Consider the following 18,076-nt stretch of genomic DNA (forward strand, 5'->3'; position numbering starts at 1 on the left):
GATTCTCTCCATCCCCAATCCCATAAAAAAGCAACATACTATAGTATGGTAAATAGAGAATTCACCATCCCTTTATCCAAAAGAGACCTTCAAAATGAACTAAATGTTATACAATCAACAGCTAAATCAAACAGATATAATGAATAATTTATCAATAAAATCATCAAAACAACTAAAAGACGTACATTTCTGCTTTAAACAGAGAAACAGTAAACAAAAAAACATTAATTACATGTAATATCCCTCCTTCACGGTCAATAATATAAATATATACCAAATTACTAATATTTTCAAGAAACATAACCAACAAATAGCTTTTAAAACAATATCAATTTTTCCAATTTCTTTATTACACGTACTATCAATCAAACTAATAAATTTTCTCAATCGGGTGTTTACAAACTGCAGTGTAATAATTGTGAAATTACATGCATAGGACAAACAGGACATAATTTTTTAATAAGATACATGGAACATGTCAATGCTTCAAGATACAATCGTTCCTCTGCCATGGCACAATACGTTTATCGGGGGAGGCCCGACACATTGTATCGCCCACCGCTTGTCTGCCGTCTTTTAGCTGACAAAATACACAATGCTATACTGTACTGCAATCTTCTGGTTCAGCGTGGAACTTTGTAAAATCCAGATACTATTTGACAGTCAAAAATCTATTATTTAGATGGGAGTGTAGCCGTCAGCTGTGTTCAGTCCACTCACGCATGCGAAAGCTCAAGCGATAGTAAACAAACATGGTTGCCATGTGCACTCCCAGTCATAGAGAGTGTACTGTTCTATGTTGTATGTCAGGTAATTGTACAAAAACCCAGTAATTTCGCACCTCTACTCCCTCCTTGCACCTAAAGAATATATCTAATAGCATTTGACGGCGCCTAAAGTGAACTGGCTACGGTCGGCTTCTGTACTGTAACCAAACACGTAGCTGATTCTGACGCAATTATAAATCAACAGAACCCGATTTCAAGAAATAGCCATTTACATCGGTTTAAGGCTACAAACCACCGCACGGTATGAAACCAGAGACTGAATTAGAGGTTTTCAATTGTTTCCATACTGATAATTTGTTCAGTGAAATTACTAACTAAACCAATCAGTATGCGATAACGATAGTAATAATAGAAAAATAAAATAATGTGTCTTAAATTGCACATATTGCTTTTATTTGCTTCAGTATAGCTTGCTATAAATGTTTATAGTCTAAATACTTCATGTAAGAGCAAGTGTTTTGTCCAAAATCGTGAAAGATGAATACAGGTCATAAAAGATAGAAATTCACATTTAAAATAAGAGTAGTAGTGACAATATAAATGGTCCATTATTGGACATTATAAATTCTTCAGCTAACTCCCTCCTGGTTGTCAGCGTTTCGCCCCCGTGTGCTAGGCTGGTACCTAGCACACCTACCAAGACGCATGGCTAGTAGTGCATACCGTGGAGGCCACTGCGTAGGCTAATTGTAGCCACCGGCAGTGCCAATGCACTATGAGATACTTTGTTTCATTACCAAAAATTGATGCCTGCTTGGCCATCAGATGATACAGACAACTTTAATTTAATTCGAGGGGTAAGGGTTAAAACATAATTGTACATCAATTGACCAAGATCTAAACTTGAAAGTAGATAAGAAGGGCACCATGCACAACATATAGGAAAACTGTTACATTCATTTAGAACAGTACTTTAACCCTAACCATGTATTAATGAAATAAATGAAAAACCTAATATTCTGTTTGATATAATCATTCCTATATACACAAAGTATAAATGGAAAAGTCCGCCAATCAGTTCAAACCTACCTAACCGCCCCTGCTCACACATCCCTCCTGCAACCCCTGCCATCATAAGCTGCCTCCTCTCAATAGTCAATCTGGTGTTGGTGTCCGTACCAAGTGCACGCAACTTGCAAACGAAAACGTGTGCATATGTCTTCCAATTGGAGCGTGGCTGAAGATGGGGTCAAAACTAGTCCCAGTTTTATAGGACAATATACAAGCTAATGGTATTGAATAGATGGATCCTTCTCTACTCTTTGATAGTGATCAATTGTCAATACGGATCATAATGAAATTCATAGCATATCTACTAATGAGAGGTCTGTACGCATTTAAAATAATGTTTTGTTTGTTTGTCCAATTCTCTACGGTGTAGGGGATGATGCGAGATAAATCTGTCATGGCAGGTTTTTTACGACCAGATGCCCTTCCTGACGTCAGCCTCATCAGAGGAGTTAATGAGATGAAATGAATGACATGATATACGATAGCAGGAAGGTGGTGAAACCTGGTGCCAGCACATAGCCTACTCCTGTCGAATAGCACCAAGGGGTCTGCTCAAGGCTTAACGTCCCCATCCGACGGACAAATCACCCCCAACAGCGACATATGCCCTGACTCCATATGAGCATTGCGGAGAGGTTTGGAATTTAATCCAGGCTTGTAGTGCACAATCTAGTGATTAGAAATTGTGTACCACCACCTCCCTTACCGGCCAACATTCTGATGGTGAACAACGGGACTCGAACCTGCTAAACAGTGTGTCAGACCATTTAGGCTTCAACGCCTTAACCATCATGACCACCAGGTGGGCTGTACGCATTTAAAATCAAAATAGCAGAAAATTATATCTGCCTTTTCTTGTATGGAATAATAGGATAACATATGTACGGCCAAAAAAGGAAATCAGAAAGACCAACATATAGTATTCATTATGTTACACCAAAACAGGCTCCAATTCAGCAGATTGAAAATACTTACCCGAGTGTCCTCTTCATACAGCAGAAACATAGGTATACTGCATTCCATTTCTTCCCAAAGAACTCTCAGAAAATTCGGCCCAAATGGGCAGTTAGGAGTAGTACAGCTTTCCCCGTAGTTTTTTAAGTGACCTTGTTCCCTTTCTACACAATTCAAAGTGGTAAGTCCCAGACTTCTAACCTCACAGTTCATACACACAATCTTGATTCAAGAAGTGTCATCATACAATGGAAACCATGGACTGCCAGTCATAGATCGCAGCTTCTGTCATTGTAACCGTACTTGCTGTGACTAGCAGGAGCAGTCCTCTATGAAGACTGGCTCCCATATGAGCTTTTGCTTCAAATATTTTCAACAGCTGTTTCTAATGACAGTTGTGTCTTATTGGTTTGTCGTTGCAGGTTATCACATCTTTCCTGAAGATTGCCATGTGTTTATCTTTAGCTCGTTCAGCTGACTGCAGGGTAGTGCTTATGCTGGTGTTACCACATCTTGGACAAAGACACTGAAGAGAAGCAGACTAGTGGGTCTGCTTATTTCCAAGCTGAAAATGATTTTAGGACAATATATTGTCCACATCCGTCCTGCAAGATCGAGTAACATTAACGTAATGCCTCCTTGCTAAACATTTTCTGAACAGACTGTATACTTGTCAACATCCATTAAATGTCTGTTCTGTTTTTTCATGTTTTACCCAGCTTATAGGAAGAAAAATCACTCTTATTTACCTCCAAGATAAAGCCTGTATACCAGGAGGAAAGGATCTACAAATGGATGGAAACAAGATATAGTGAAGAAATGTTTCTTATTTACTTTTAATAGAATGAGGGAAGAAATTATTTTACTGCTTCACAACTTGAACATTCAAAATTCGACTTTGGCAATGTAAGGATAAAGTGATTATACACAGACAGCAGAAACTTGATATGACCACAGTGTACTATTTCATTTGACAAATTCACAGCTTTATCTTGTCCGCCAGCGAGCAACTGAGCCCAGTTCCATCAGGCTCAACGTTCAATTCCTTGACCACTCCATTCTCCACCAACATGGAGTACCGTTTGGAGCGGAGACCCCCGAGAGGAGGAAGATCTGTCTGCAGATCAACGGCTTTGGTGAAGGCAGCATTTGGATCAGCAAGCATTCTCACCTGAAACAAAATGTAATTGAGACTTTTATCATTATGAAACACTCTCCTCTAGATGCCTCATCATTGTATCTCCATTCTTATAATGAGTAATACATTTATTAAACAAGATATTCAGTTATATCACACTACTTGCATTAGACCTAATAACAAGCAACAGTAACAATAACAAAGGCAAACAATTTAAGATATATTAAATTGCATAGCTTTTAATGTTACCCTAGAAACGCGACGGGGAAGTCACAAACATCGTTTCTCATATGAAGATTGAGTTAGGGAATTTTCACTGTAATGGTAGACCCGCTTGCCTACCACCAGTCACAATCAGGTTGGGGAGTTTTCATTATAATTGTAGACACTCACTCTCCACCTGCCTTTTTACATCCTCAGAAAGACTGAGTGGTTTTCCCAACTGTACTGAACATACATTACAATGACGTCAGTAGGAATGCCGTGACTAAAAGCAATGCTTTCATATGAAACACTCGATCAAATGGAACACCACACATTTTCTAACTTTCAAAGAACACGACTACACTGCGATCTGACAGACCATAGTTACAGAGCTGGAATGACCAGGCCGGAGACAGCCGTGATTCGTGAACACTCGTATTTTTTCGGCGGGGAGAGGGTCGAATAGTGGAAACTCCCAGGGCAAATCTATGCCCTTTTACTAATTTGTTTCCTAGGGGTACGCGATGAGTCGGAAAATATCAGTTCACTAAACTGGCGGCAGAAATATCTGACTTGAAGGCAAATTTTTCCTCCAAGCCAGAGGAGAAATCCCTTCTTCACTGATAATTTGGTATAAAATGAATGTAGAATTTAATAAAAAGTGAAGAATTGTGGTGCTATAATTTGGAATAGGTCTAAATTGTTATTCTAGACCTTGTCATTCTACTACTACTACTACTAAGTCAGCCTCTGCCTTAAGTATGCACACTGCTCATTCAAAACAACACGTCAGAGTAGCGGTCGAATAAGTTCAATATTGTAGTATGAAGAAACAGTGTTACGTACCAGCTGTATTAGAAAATTTATGAACCAGGGGAATGGCATGCTAAAGAAGAAAGTTTTCTAACTCCCCGGCTATTTCCCGCCAATATTCAGTCGGGTTTTTGTACTCGGTGCACAGCAGTAATCCCATCTATCGGAGTTGAGAGGCAATGTAAGGGCAAATAGCATCACAACAAACAGTGGTCAATGTAATGTTATTGTTGATCAATGTTATGCGCTTTCGATATTTTAGGCCTTCACATTCAGTTTTCTTCCGACTCTGAAATACCACTCATCATAGTCGGCACAGTAAAACTGAATAAAACATAAATGATCGGAAATTGTATTCTCTGTAACTTTTGTTATCTAGCACTTTTCGATAGGACCGAAAACATAGGTATTTAAAAATTAAAATTTAGGCGCCTTCCCCTAAAGTACAATTTCATCCAAGGTGATTAAAATTATTTATAGATTAGACTGTAGTTTCTTATTCCCCGACTCTCTATACTGATTTTCATTAAATTCTGTCAACCCATTTTCTCGTGGCTCGGCGTCGTTATGGATTTAGCAACAAAAATACAAATTCATGAATATCTATGTTATCATAGCCGGTACGGTAAAAATGTATAAGGTAGGAAATTTAATTCTATAAAACTTTGGTTATGTTGTATTTATCGATATGATCACTAATAATATAAATGTTTGAGAAATTTTACGCCCTCCCCTAAACTACCATTTTTATGAGCGTGAATAAAATTATTTATGGCTTAGATTGTAGCGGCTTATTCCCCGACTTTGCATACCGATTTTCATTAAATTCTCTTTAGCCATTTTCTAGTGATGCGTGTACAGACAGACAGACAGACAGAAATTACGGAAAGGTAAAAAGTGCATTTCCTCGTTACTGTGGACATGACCGATAAAGAAATACCATCCTTTTCAAATTCTGAGCAATGTACAGACAAAACTCTTATTTTATATATAGACTAGCTGAGGTACCCGTGCTTCGCTACGGAATTCTACAGTACATTGTATACACAATTCTAGGTTAGGTAGTGTACACGTTGTGAGCAAGATTGTATTAAACTGCATAACTCTTAACGTTACCCTAGAAAAGCGACGGAGAAGTCACCAAATGTCTCTTCTCATATGAAGACTGGGTTAGGGAATATTCATTCTAACGGTAGGCCCGCTTGCCTACCATCAGTCACAATCAAGCTAGGGAGCATTATATCCACCTGCCTCTTTACATCCTCAGAAAGTGTATCTTAGTAATTTTCCGAACTGAAATGAACAATGACATCAGTGGGAATGATGTCCGGCTCCATGGCTAAATGGGTAGCGTGCTGGCCTTTGGTCACAGGGGTCTGGGGTTCGATTCCCGGCAGGGTCGGGAATTTGAACCATCATTGGTTAATTTCGCTGTGTCGTCTTCATCATCACGACGCGCAGGTCGCCTACAGGAGTCAAATCAAAAGACCTGCAACTGGCGAGCCGAACATGTTTTCGGACACTCGCGGCACTAAAAGCCATACGCGATTTCATTTCAGTACGAACGGCACGATTAAAAGAAATGTTTTCATAATGAAATACTCGATCAAATGAAAAACCTCACTTTTAATGAACAGTACTACGCTTGCAATCGAACAATCCAAATTTTCAGAGCTGGAATGACCAAGCCGCAGACAGCCGTGATCATGAACACACTTCGTCTTTTTTTCGGCAAGGGGAGAGGGGGTCGAATAGTGGAGAGTCCCAGGGCAAAATCTATGCCTTTTTACTAATATGTTTCCTAGGAATACCCGATGAATCGGAAAATATCAATTCACTACAATGGCGGCGAAAAGAACTATCTGACTTGGAGGTAAATTCTTCCTCCAAGCCAGAGGAGAAAGCCCCTCTTCACTGCTAATTTGGAATAAAATGAATGTAGATTTAATAAAAGTGAATCTGAAGAAGCTTTTCCTAAAAAATGGCTCTTTTCAGGGTTGAATTTTGAATTATTTAGTGATTTGTGGTGCTATAATTTGGAATAGGCCTAAATTATAATACTAGACCATGTCATACTACTGCTACTACTACCGCCACCACCACTACTTGTACAGGCCAGACTACTCGAACGTGTGACAAGCGAAATATGTAGTACAAGTGGAAAGTGTTTTTAAAGACTTTATTGGTGAAGTACTGTATAATGTTTATTTATGACCTAACCTGTACTGTGTAAGATTGGTAACATAGGCATTTGTAAATAGTAGAATTCTGTTCTATAGTTCCTGGAAAGATCCAGAAAGTTACATAACTTTTGTACAGGGTGTGTTACTTTGTTTGTAATGTATTCTAGAAAATATTTCTGACTGTTCTGGAAATACGACATTCGCGACCAGGCGTATTCTAGAATGTTACTCAAAGTTCGCGATCGAAAGTAAGGTTGTGATTGGTGAGTCTGGGTGGCGATAGGGAACTCGTGCACGCCGATTGGCTGCCTCCAAGGCCGGAATTTCCTATATATAGTGAGCGAGGCAGTGTTCGAGTTAGTTCTGTATCCTGAATTCTGTCGGTCTTGGTCGTTCTGTCTGCGAGCAGCCTATCTGGTTGACGTCCCCGGTTTCCGAGATGGCACTCTCCTCGGGTAAGCACTCCTGAATTCCGTTCCTGCTAAAATTTCCGTAATGTTCCGATTTGCTTTTCATACAGGAGTCTGCCCTAACCTCGCCTAGATTCACCAAATTAGTTACTTGTGACGCCTTAGTTTTTCAGCTGGACTTACCTGTTCGTTTCCGAGGCATTCCCATTTCTTGTTTCACTAAAATATGTAGAATGTAGTTTAATATTATTTCCCTTGGGGTTTGCCTCTGGTAGTTCTGTATCACTTTAGGTACGCTAAGTTTTGGATAACCTTTTTTCACATCACTGTATATTGCATTGTACAACTGCACTGGTAAATAGATGTTTAGTTGATTTGAAATTTGAATTTACACTGCTACGAAATAAGCTATGTATATCACTGAACTTATACAGGATGGCGCACGAATAGTTGACACATTTAATTTTAGAATAAGAACTTTATTTTTCATAGAACAGTAATGAAATTTTAGACACAGGCAGCTTGGACCCTGGAAATACATTTCACTATATCACAGGTTCAACGTGGACTCCACTGTGGCGGATAACCTCTTCGAGACGAGTACACATGTTTCTGACGACTTTGCGGCATAGGTCTTCATGAACTTCACTGCAGAGCTGCACAATCCGAGCACTTATTTCCATGGGACTTTGAAGTCTTGAAGCGAAGAGTTTTTCTTTCAAATAGCCCCATAAAAATAAATCACAAGGATTTGAATTAGGGCTTTAAGGAGGCCATGAGAATCCGCCATTATTGTTGTACTGTGGGTAACGAAGAGACATTACACGATCAACAAATACTCCCCTCAAAAACTCAAGAACATCGTTAGCTGTGTGAGGTGTTGCAACATCTTGCATAAACCACTGCGTATGAATAGGGATAGCGAGAATTTGAGGCATGAATTCATTCCGCAGCATGTCCTTGTATCGCTGTGCATCAACTGTCTGACTGAAGAAAAATGGTCCAATTAACCCATGACTTAACAGAGCTACCCACAGACTCACTTGTTCTCCATACGTGTTTTTCCTTTTTTTTTCATGAATGTCTGGTTTTTCTGTAGCCCAAAACCGCACATTTTGTTTATTAACTGCGCCGTTGAGATGAAAATAGGCTTCATCAAAGAACCAAGTGTTAAACAGCACTTCATCTTTATCTTGAGTCCATAAGGCGCACTGCAATCTCTTCTGCCTGTTAAGATCTGTGAGCTTGTGTAGTATAGTCATTTTGCACGGGTACAACTGAAGTTTACCGTGTAACATTCTTTGAACTGAAAGGCGCGATATTTCACTTCCTCTTGAAGCTCCCCGTGTTGACTTGTATGGGTTACGCTGCATGGCGACCCACAGGAGACCGAACTGCTGGTGCACGTGGTCGCTTTTCTTCCTTCACACTGCCTTGTTTTTCAATGTTTCTGTATAAGCGAAGGATGGTGTTCCTTGCTGGTGCCCACCTAATTTGAAATACAGCTCGAAATTTCCTTTGTGTCGCCGTAACATTTTTGATTCGCAATAAAAAATAACTATTTGGGCGCGCTGCTGAACGGAGGGTGGGCCGTGGTTGGCCATTGCAGAAAGCTAACTGGAATGCAGGCATTTGGAGACAAAGCAGCAGTGTCACCTGTACAGATATTTCCATGAAACAGGGAAGGTGTAAACGAAATTTTAACAACATAGTACATAAGTTGCATTTTATATTTGCTTTTCAAATGTGTCAACTATTCGTGCGCCATCCTGTAGCTCGTAACTTGGAATTGTATGTGAAATGTATTTGTAAAATTATTTGGTAAATAATATTCTTCAAATCTAAGGATCACGGCCATTTATTTCGTAATCCGCTATCTAAGCCATGTCCATGCCTTTGGTAGGTCCACAGCCCTTTTCATCTTCCCGGTTTGTTGTTCACTAGTTGGCCCTACTGGTATTTACGTACATGTTTTGTTGGAGATCCGCGTAATGCTAGCTACTGTTTTTCCGAGTGTATAGTTTTTTCTTATATTGTGTATTGTGCTCTTACCTTCCCCTTTTAACTGTGTGTGCCTTGTTTGGTGTTACCACTGTAGTAGAGGTAACATTTGGTAGCAGAGGCAAGCGCTAGATTGCGGAGGAAGAAAAGTGAACCGTGATCACACCTAACCTAAAACCTCGTAAGAGATATGGTTCGTATTCCGTTTGAAATCTCGTTTCTACCCGTCAGGATGGCTCGCGCTGTTCCTAATCCTTTCCATTTAAGAAAGGCAGAACTGATTTACGAGTTAAAAATTTGCAAAATTAATTCGTCAGGGAATGTCACAGATGACACTAGCCTGTTGAAGCAATCCCTTGACCTACATACAACCATACCTGAGTTAACTACAGACGAGTTGCGCGAGTCTTTGACCGTGATTGAAGATAGGTTACCTGAATTTAACGCCATTCTTATGTCCTTTAGTGCTTCTAAGCCCCCGCATGGCCAATTAGCCCGGGTTAAGGAGCAATTATTACATTATTTAGACAGGATTAAGGATTTGTTATCTATTGAATTGCCGGAAGTTGAGCGGCAGTAATGTCAGACCTTATTGGAACAGTTTTCCAAAGTTTTCGACAGAATCAGTGGTTTGCTTGAAGGCAATAAGTTAAATAACATCGTTTCTCAAATTCAAATCTGACACCTAGTGCTAATGTTAGGCCTATTCATGAGTCTGAGGTGAACAATGCTGCCCTGGGATCTTCGGTTTCGTTGTCTGAACCTAGGACACCTGTAAGTCATTCTAATGATACATCTCTTTTGCATGTTGGTAACCGTACACGTTTTCCTATGATTCCTGCTAATTCCGTTGAAGCTCAGTGCTTACCCTCTATTCCTAATCAACCCGGTTCTGATTCTATCGTGCAAAACCACCCCCCTGTCTTAGCGCCACCCGTATCGAGTTGCGTAACCTCTGCACAACCGGTTAATGCCCAAATGGTCTCTCAGATTAGTGAGAACCTTTCTCAAATTAGGTTGTCTGCGCCCGTAATACTGCAGGATAACGTTAGTCCTAACCTATCCTGTACTCCGTCCCTTTCACAAGGGCACCCAAACCAAAGGTACGATGCCTCAGTAAACCCGCTAGACTATTCTAAGCCTTCCCAAGCACCCCCTACATCTGTCTTTCCCAGATTTTCTCCAGTCTGCCTCACCCGTTGACCACTGTGTTTAAAGGTATCTCGAAATTTTCAGCTAACTTCGTTGATGAAGTTATTTCCTTCCTTCGGTTCCTAACTGAATTCAAGGATCAGGCAATTGTGTATGGTCTCAGTAACGACAACGTATTTCAAATTCTATACCCACATGTCTCTGGAGCTCTTTCTGAGCACATTGTCAGGGCCATTGCTGAAAGATGGTCAGTAGATCAATTTCATGCCCATGTTCTTGAATATTTCATTCCTGCTCGTGCCTTGTCGGCATTAGTGCAGAAGCACTATTTCAGAGTACAACATCTTAACGAGTCACTATCTGAATATGTTCAAGACATTAAGCTCCAAGCTAAGATTCTCCGGCTCCACTATTCAGAGGCCCAGATGGTTGCCAACATAATTGAAGGTCTCGCCCCGAATTATAGATCATATCTGGCTCTTTCACCCCGACCAGCGACGTTCACCCAGTTGGAAGCAATTACAGTCTCCGCATAGCATAAGGCATTCGATATGCTAACCAGCTACGCCTGGCATTAGCCCCACCTCCTATAACCATACCCCCTACTCAGGATTCTAAAACCACCCCGTCACCTGCTTCCAACGCGCGTAATCCCCGTTTATGTTTCAATTGTGGCTCCACGGCTCATCTCAAGCGGGATTGTCCCAAGGCCGGGACATTAGGCAATAGGAAACCTGCGATGGGTGGAGGCTCTTCTATCAATACTTCTTGCCGTAACTGTGGATCAACTAGGCATTTCTCTAGGCAGTGCCCACGGAACACTTCTGGCTCTGGACCCCCAGACCATAGTAGTGCTAGAAGACTAACCGCCGGTTCTGATGACAAATCCCAAAGCATGGCTTCTTGTCTTGTCGATCATGATTTTACCTTGATTAATTTACTTAATGCTGTGGCTAATGATTGCTCCCAGTCTGACTCGGGTCTTCATTTCTTACAATCTTGTAGGATTTCTGCCATACCTTCTAGTAAACTACCATATTTATGCATAGAGGTAAATAATGAACCTGTCTGTGCATTGCTAGACTCTGGGAGTAGTGTCACCTTGATGAGTGAGACCTGGTATGATTCTATGAAAACTGTTTGTAAGCTACCTACATTACAACCTGTGTCCTTAACCTGCCATACTACTAATTCCAATTCATTGAATATTGTAGGATCCCTAGAGTTCAAGATTAGAGTCCGTGATTTCACCTGGAAAATGCCAGTACTAGTGGCAAAAGATTTATCCTGCTAATTCATATTGGGTGCAAACTTTATTGCTAAAACAGGCATGATTTTGGACCTCCAGTTCAACAGATTCCATTTTAAATTTTGTGCAAGAACCTTTGAGCTGTGTGATCGCTCCCCTATGTTGCCTTGCCATGTTAACGCTGTTCCCGAAGATTCTGATGAACCCAAGGCTTTTGATTTTAATCACTTACCCGAAAAGCAGGCCAATCAACTTAAGAAACTCTGCGATAAGTTCCCTGATGTCTTCACCGACAGGTTAGGCGTCACCAATGTATTAGAATACAAAATTGAGGTTACAGATAACATACCTGTTCGCTCTCCTCCGTACCGGCTGTCACCTCCCAAAATGAAAGCCCTGAAGGCTATCATTGATCAAATGCTCGCTGATGGAGTGATACGGCCTTCCAAGTCAGCCTATTCTTCTCCTATGTTTCTGGTTCCCAAACCACAAGGTGGTTATCGGCCTGTAGTGGACTATCGGATGTTGAACCGTAAGGTAGTCCTCCAATCTGTCCCACTTCCGGATTTGCACTCTTGTTTTTCTTGGTTCGCTAATGCAAAAATTTTCACCACTTTCGATTTAAATCAGGCTTATTACCAGATAACCCTTGTCGAAGAATCCAAGCATCTCACTGTATTTGCAACCGATTGCAACCTATATGAATTCGAACGCGTCCCGTTTGGCCTAGCATCTGGAGCGGCCGTCCTTACACGGTTACTAGATTATGTTTTATCGGACATTAAGTTCAAGTACGTTTATAATTACCTTGACGATCTCGTAATTTTTAGCGAAACCTTCGAGGAACACCTACCCCATCTCAAGGAAGTGCTTGAAAGACTGCGTAAGGCAGGTATAACCCTCAAGGCATCCAAGGTTTCCTTCGCACAACCCCAGATGTCCTTCTTAGGACATATCGTGTCGGGGAGGGGTGTCTCAATCGATCAGTCTCGTACTGCCACCATCCAGAATTTTCCCCCTCCAAAGGACGTCAAGGCTGTAGCCAGATTCATTGGAATGGTGCTGCAGACCATGTTATCTGTAAGTTGGCCCCCAGGTTTCGAGGTCCCTGCACCATCTTAAAGTTCCTTACCCCGGTGACATTGTTGGTGAGCGACCCCGAAAGGAAAAGGATCAGCAGAGTACATCTCTCCCAGATCAAGGTACCTTAAGTCTGGTAGGGAAGGGTAAATACCATTGTTGGTGACCTTGTAGATTTAGTTGTATGTTATTTGTAAGAATTTAGTTATAAAATAAGTTTATTGTAAGGTTATTTATAAGTTAATAAGTTTTATCGTAAGTTAGTTGTAAGTAATTGTGTAAGTGAATACTTTAGGTATCCTCTAGTGTAAGAGATTTAGTATTATAAGTTAGGTAAGTTTTAGTTTAGGGTCACTACTTGGAATATTCTTCCTTTTACGGTCTGGTTTAGGGCACCCTCCTGTAGTTTCTTTTCACCCCCCATAATCTTGTCACGTGAATTGTAGATAGCAGTGCTTACCCCGGGGCTAGTGCCCTAATATCCCTGGTGTGCGAGGGAGAGTCCCTACTGCATACTTATTAAGCCATCCACCAGGTGACTCTACGCAACATCTTGAGCCCAGCAGCATACTTTTACCTCAAAGTATTCCCCTGTCTGATGCGGTTTGTGTGTGTTACAGCGGCTGCGGTGACCAGCTTCTTTGGACAGCAACCTGAAGTGCCAAATTGGGAGGCACAGTGTGTGCCCTGGGCGTTACCATCCGACACCACTATCCTGCGGGGAACATCCTATTGGTGGCAGGCGGACTGGACGGTGTCTCACCCCGGCTTATTTGGTGCAAGAGACCACTGAACTGCATCTCACCTAGGTGTCGGGTTTGGAATGACATTGAATGGAGGCTGGCGGCAAACGGCCGTGTCGGCTGCCGCATCATCAGCAAGAACCTGTGGCCTAGCTGTGCTGTGACTGTTGTGGGAAAGTAGTGCAAAAGTGTCAGCAACAAGTGAGAAGTTTTGGGATTTCTAACATTTGGTAGAAAGTATGGTGTACATGATTTGGTGGACAGAGTACAAATTGTATAATCGTCTGTGAAAGAAGGCATTTTGAAGTGCAATGTGACAATCCATGTGGATTTTGTGATATTTATTCAAGAGGTGGATATATTATTTTTGAAAATAATGTGACAGTTTGTGTTGGTTGGTTATCACAAAGGTTACTTCAAGAAATTGTGTGTGTTAAAGTAATGTACCTTTACTATCGGTACTGTGTGAGAACGTTTTATCGCTTGCTCCCCAGTGAGGTTATATTAATGGTCGAGCAGGGCTCGACTTTCGGGGGGAGGAAGATGTCACAAGCGAAATATGTAGTACAAGTGGAAAGTGTTTTTAAAGACTTTATTGGTGAAGTACTGTATAATGTTTATTTATTATGACCTAACCTGTACTGTGTAAGATTGGTAACATAGGCATTTGTAAATAGTAGAATTCTGTTCTATAGTTCCTGGAAAGATCCAGAAAGTTACATAACTTTTGTACAGGGTGTGTTACTTTGTTTGTAATGTATTCTAGAAAATATTTCTGACTGTTCTGGAAATACGACATTCGCGATCAGGCGTATTCTAGAATGTTACTCAAAGTTCGCGATCGAAAGTAAAGTTGTGATTGGTGAGTCTGGGTGGCGATAGGGAACTCGTGCACGCTGACTGGCTGCCTCCAAGGCCGGAATTTCCTATATATAGTGTGCGAGGCAGTGTTCGAGTTAATTCTGTATCCTGAATTCTGTCGGTCTTGGTCGTTCTGTCTGCGAGCAGCCTATCTGGTTGACGTCCCCGGTTTCCGGGATGGCACTCTCCTCGGGTAAGCAGTCTTGAATTCCGTTCCTGCTAAAATTCCGTAATGTTCCGATTTGCTTTTCATACAGGAGTCTGCCCTAACCTCGCCTAGATTCACCAAATTAGTTACTTGTGACGCCTTAGTTTTTCAGCTGGACTTACCTGTTCGTTTCCGAGGCATTCCCATTTCTTGTTTCACTAAAATATGTAGAATGCAGTTTAATATTATTTCCCTTGGGGTTTGCCTCTGGTAGTTCTGTATCACTTTAGGTACGCTAAGTTTTGGATAACCTTTTTCACATCACTGTATATTGCACTGTACAACTGCATTGGTAAATAGATGTATAGTTGATTTGAAATTTGAATTTACACTGCTACGAAATAAGCTATGTATATCACTGAACTTATAGCTCGTAACTTGGAATTGTATGTGAAATGTATTTGTAAAATTATTTGGTAAATAATATTCTTCAAATCTAAGGATCACGGCCATTTATTTCGGAATCCGCTATCTAAGCCAGGTCCATGCCTTTGGTAGGTCCCCAGCCCTTTTCATCTTCCCGGTTTGTTGTTCACTAGTTGGCCCTACTGATATTTACGTACATGTTTTGTTGAAGATCCGCGTAATGCTAGCTACTGTTTTTCCGAGTGTGTAGTGTTTTCTTATATTGTGTATTGTGCTCTTACCTTCCCCTTTTAACTGTGTTTGTGCCTTGTTTGGTGTTACCACTGTAGTATAGGTTAGAGTAAGGCTGAAAGATGGGAGTTGCTAACTGCGACCTTAGGAATGCTAAAGAAGAAAGTTTTCTAACACCCCAACTATTTCCCGCCAATATTAGGTTAGGCCGTTATACTCGGTATGCAGCAGTAATCCCATGTATCGGACTTGAGTGATAGCACAACAAACAATGGTCAATATAATGTTATTGTTGATATATGTCATGCGCTTTCGATATTGTAGGCCTTTACATTTAATTTTCTTCCGATTCTGAAATACCACTCTTATCAGTCGGTAAGGTAAAACTGAAAAAAACATAAATGATCGGAAATTGTATTCTCTCTAACTTTTGGATAGGACCAATAACATACTGTAGGTATTTAATTTTAGGTGCCTTCCCCTAAACTACAAATTCATCCTGGATGAACAAAATTGTTTATAGCTTAGACTGTAGTTTCTTATTCCCCGACTCTATGTACCGATTTTCAATAAATTCTGTTGACCCATTTTCTCCTGGCATGGCGGTGATATGGACTTAGCAACAAAAATACTAATTCATGAATATCTATGTTATCATAGCCGGTACGGTAAAAATGTATAAGACATAAATGATCGGAAATTCAATTCTATATAACTTTAGTTATGTAATATTTTTCGATAGGACCACTAATAATATAAATATTTGAAAATTAAATTCCAGGCCTTCCCCTAAACTACCATTTAACTCAGCGTGAATAAAATTATTTATAGCCTAGATTGTAGTGGTTCATCCCCCAACTTTACATACCGATTTTCAATAAATTATCTTCAGCCGTTTTCTCGTGATGCGTTTATATACATACATACATACATACATACATACAGACATACATACAGACAGAAATTACGGAAAAGTAAAAAGTGCATTTCCTTGTTACTGTGGACATGACCGATACAGAAATACCATTATTTTCAAATTCTGAGCAATGTACAGGCAGAACTCTTATTTTATATATATAGATGTCATTGCCGCAGCTTTCTTATCTCAAGTGTCAGGATGGTGCATAGTGAAGGCAACAACAGTACACATTGCAGACCGGATGCTCTTCACCCCATGCACAGCCCTGTTCCCGGCTACTTTCTAACTAGCTCCAAGCTGGAGTGCATACATTCAAATAAACTGTCAGAACTTCACTAGCTTTAGAAGGACTACTCTGTTTTTTTCTAGTGGCCTTCCAGAATAGTTGTTGAAATGCAGGTAGGTAAGTATTTGTTGAAACCTGTTTCGGCTCATAGTTTTCGGAAATATGGGGTTTTCTATTAGGGGATCGGTTGGCCAGTAATCTTTCAGACATGATTTCTTCACTTGCCCTATCAATATACACAGAGCAATAATATTTTCATTTCCCTGCTAGTAACATTAGTCCACTTAAGTGTTTTAGGGGATACATTGCGAGAATGTGAATTCTGCTCATAGCATGCGTTTGTCTGCTTAGCTACATACTGAAGAAATTCTTTACCAAACATAAGACCTGCTACTTGTCCTATGTTTCCAGATTCGTTAGACCATACCAGAAGCACCTTCAAAATCCTCTAGCCTAGGTTCACTGTTGTCCATAAACCAGTTGTCTGAAAACACGACATTATTTACAATATTTAGAATATTTACACCCATAACACAACTATCAGACTCGTTCTGCGCTACGAGAGTTCCACACCTTGAAGATACGGCTATATCATCGTCATCAACTGAAACATTTCCGTTAGAAGACATTTCATCATCAAACTCTAAATATTCAGCATCACTTGGATATTCGAAGCCTGTATCAGCACATAATTCGCAAATAATTTCATCCGTCGTCGTGGTCTACCTCTACTTCTCTTACCCTCCACAACAGTGTCCATCATTCTCCTAGGTAACCGATCCTCCTCCATTCGCCTCACACGACCCCACCACCGAAGCTGGTTTATGCATTTATGCGTACAGCTTCATAACTCAAGTTCATTCCTAAATTAGCCTTCATCTCCTTTTTCCAAGTACCCTCCTGCCATTGTTCCCAGCTGTTTGTACCAGCAATCATTCTTGCTACTTTCATGTCTGTTACTTCTATCTTATGAATAAGATATCCTGAGTCCACCCAGCTTTCGCTCCCGTAAAGCAAAGTTGGTCTGAAAACAGACCGATGGAAAACATGTTCACTATACTGGGGGACTATGGAATTAAAGGTAGATTATTAAAATCCATAAAAGGCATTTATGTTGACAATTGGGCTTCAGTGAGAATTGATGGTAGAACGAGTTCTTGGTTCAGGGTACTTACAGGTGTCAGACAAGGCTGTAATCCTTCACCTTTGCTGTTCGTAGTTTACATGGATCATCTGCTGAAAGGTATAAAATGGCAGGGAGGGTTTCAGTTAGGTGGAAATGTAGTAAGCAGTTTGGCCTATGGCAGACTATGACGAAAGCCTGCAGTCTAATATCTTGGAACTTGAAAATAGGTGCAATGAGTATGGTATGAAAATTAGCCTCTCGAAGACTAAATTGATGTCAATAGGTAAGAAATTCAACAGAATTGAATGTCAGATTGGTGATACAAAGCTAAAACAGGTCGATAATTTCAAGTA

At 40.6% G+C, this 18,076-nt stretch overlaps 1 protein-coding gene across 2 annotated transcripts in view; it reads right to left on the minus strand.

Annotated features, from left to right (window-relative positions):
• Window positions 1–3,573: 3,573 nt before the first annotated feature.
• The window catches only part of Prx5 (Peroxiredoxin 5), a 134,070-nt gene continuing 119,567 nt past the window's right edge, over window positions 3,574–18,076 (minus strand). The window contains exon 4 of one of the 2 annotated variants that reach the window (XM_067153637.2): window positions 3,574–3,924. In XM_067153637.2, coding sequence (XP_067009738.1) covers window positions 3,733–3,924 — 192 coding nt within the window. In that variant the 3' untranslated portion in view covers window positions 3,574–3,732. The remainder of the gene's footprint in view (window positions 3,925–18,076) is intronic. The other variant, XR_010860973.2, reaches the window with a different exon arrangement.

This window comes from Anabrus simplex, chromosome 9 (assembly GCF_040414725.1).
Source record: "Anabrus simplex isolate iqAnaSimp1 chromosome 9, ASM4041472v1, whole genome shotgun sequence".
Classification (NCBI taxonomy): Eukaryota; Metazoa; Arthropoda; class Insecta; order Orthoptera; family Tettigoniidae; genus Anabrus; species Anabrus simplex.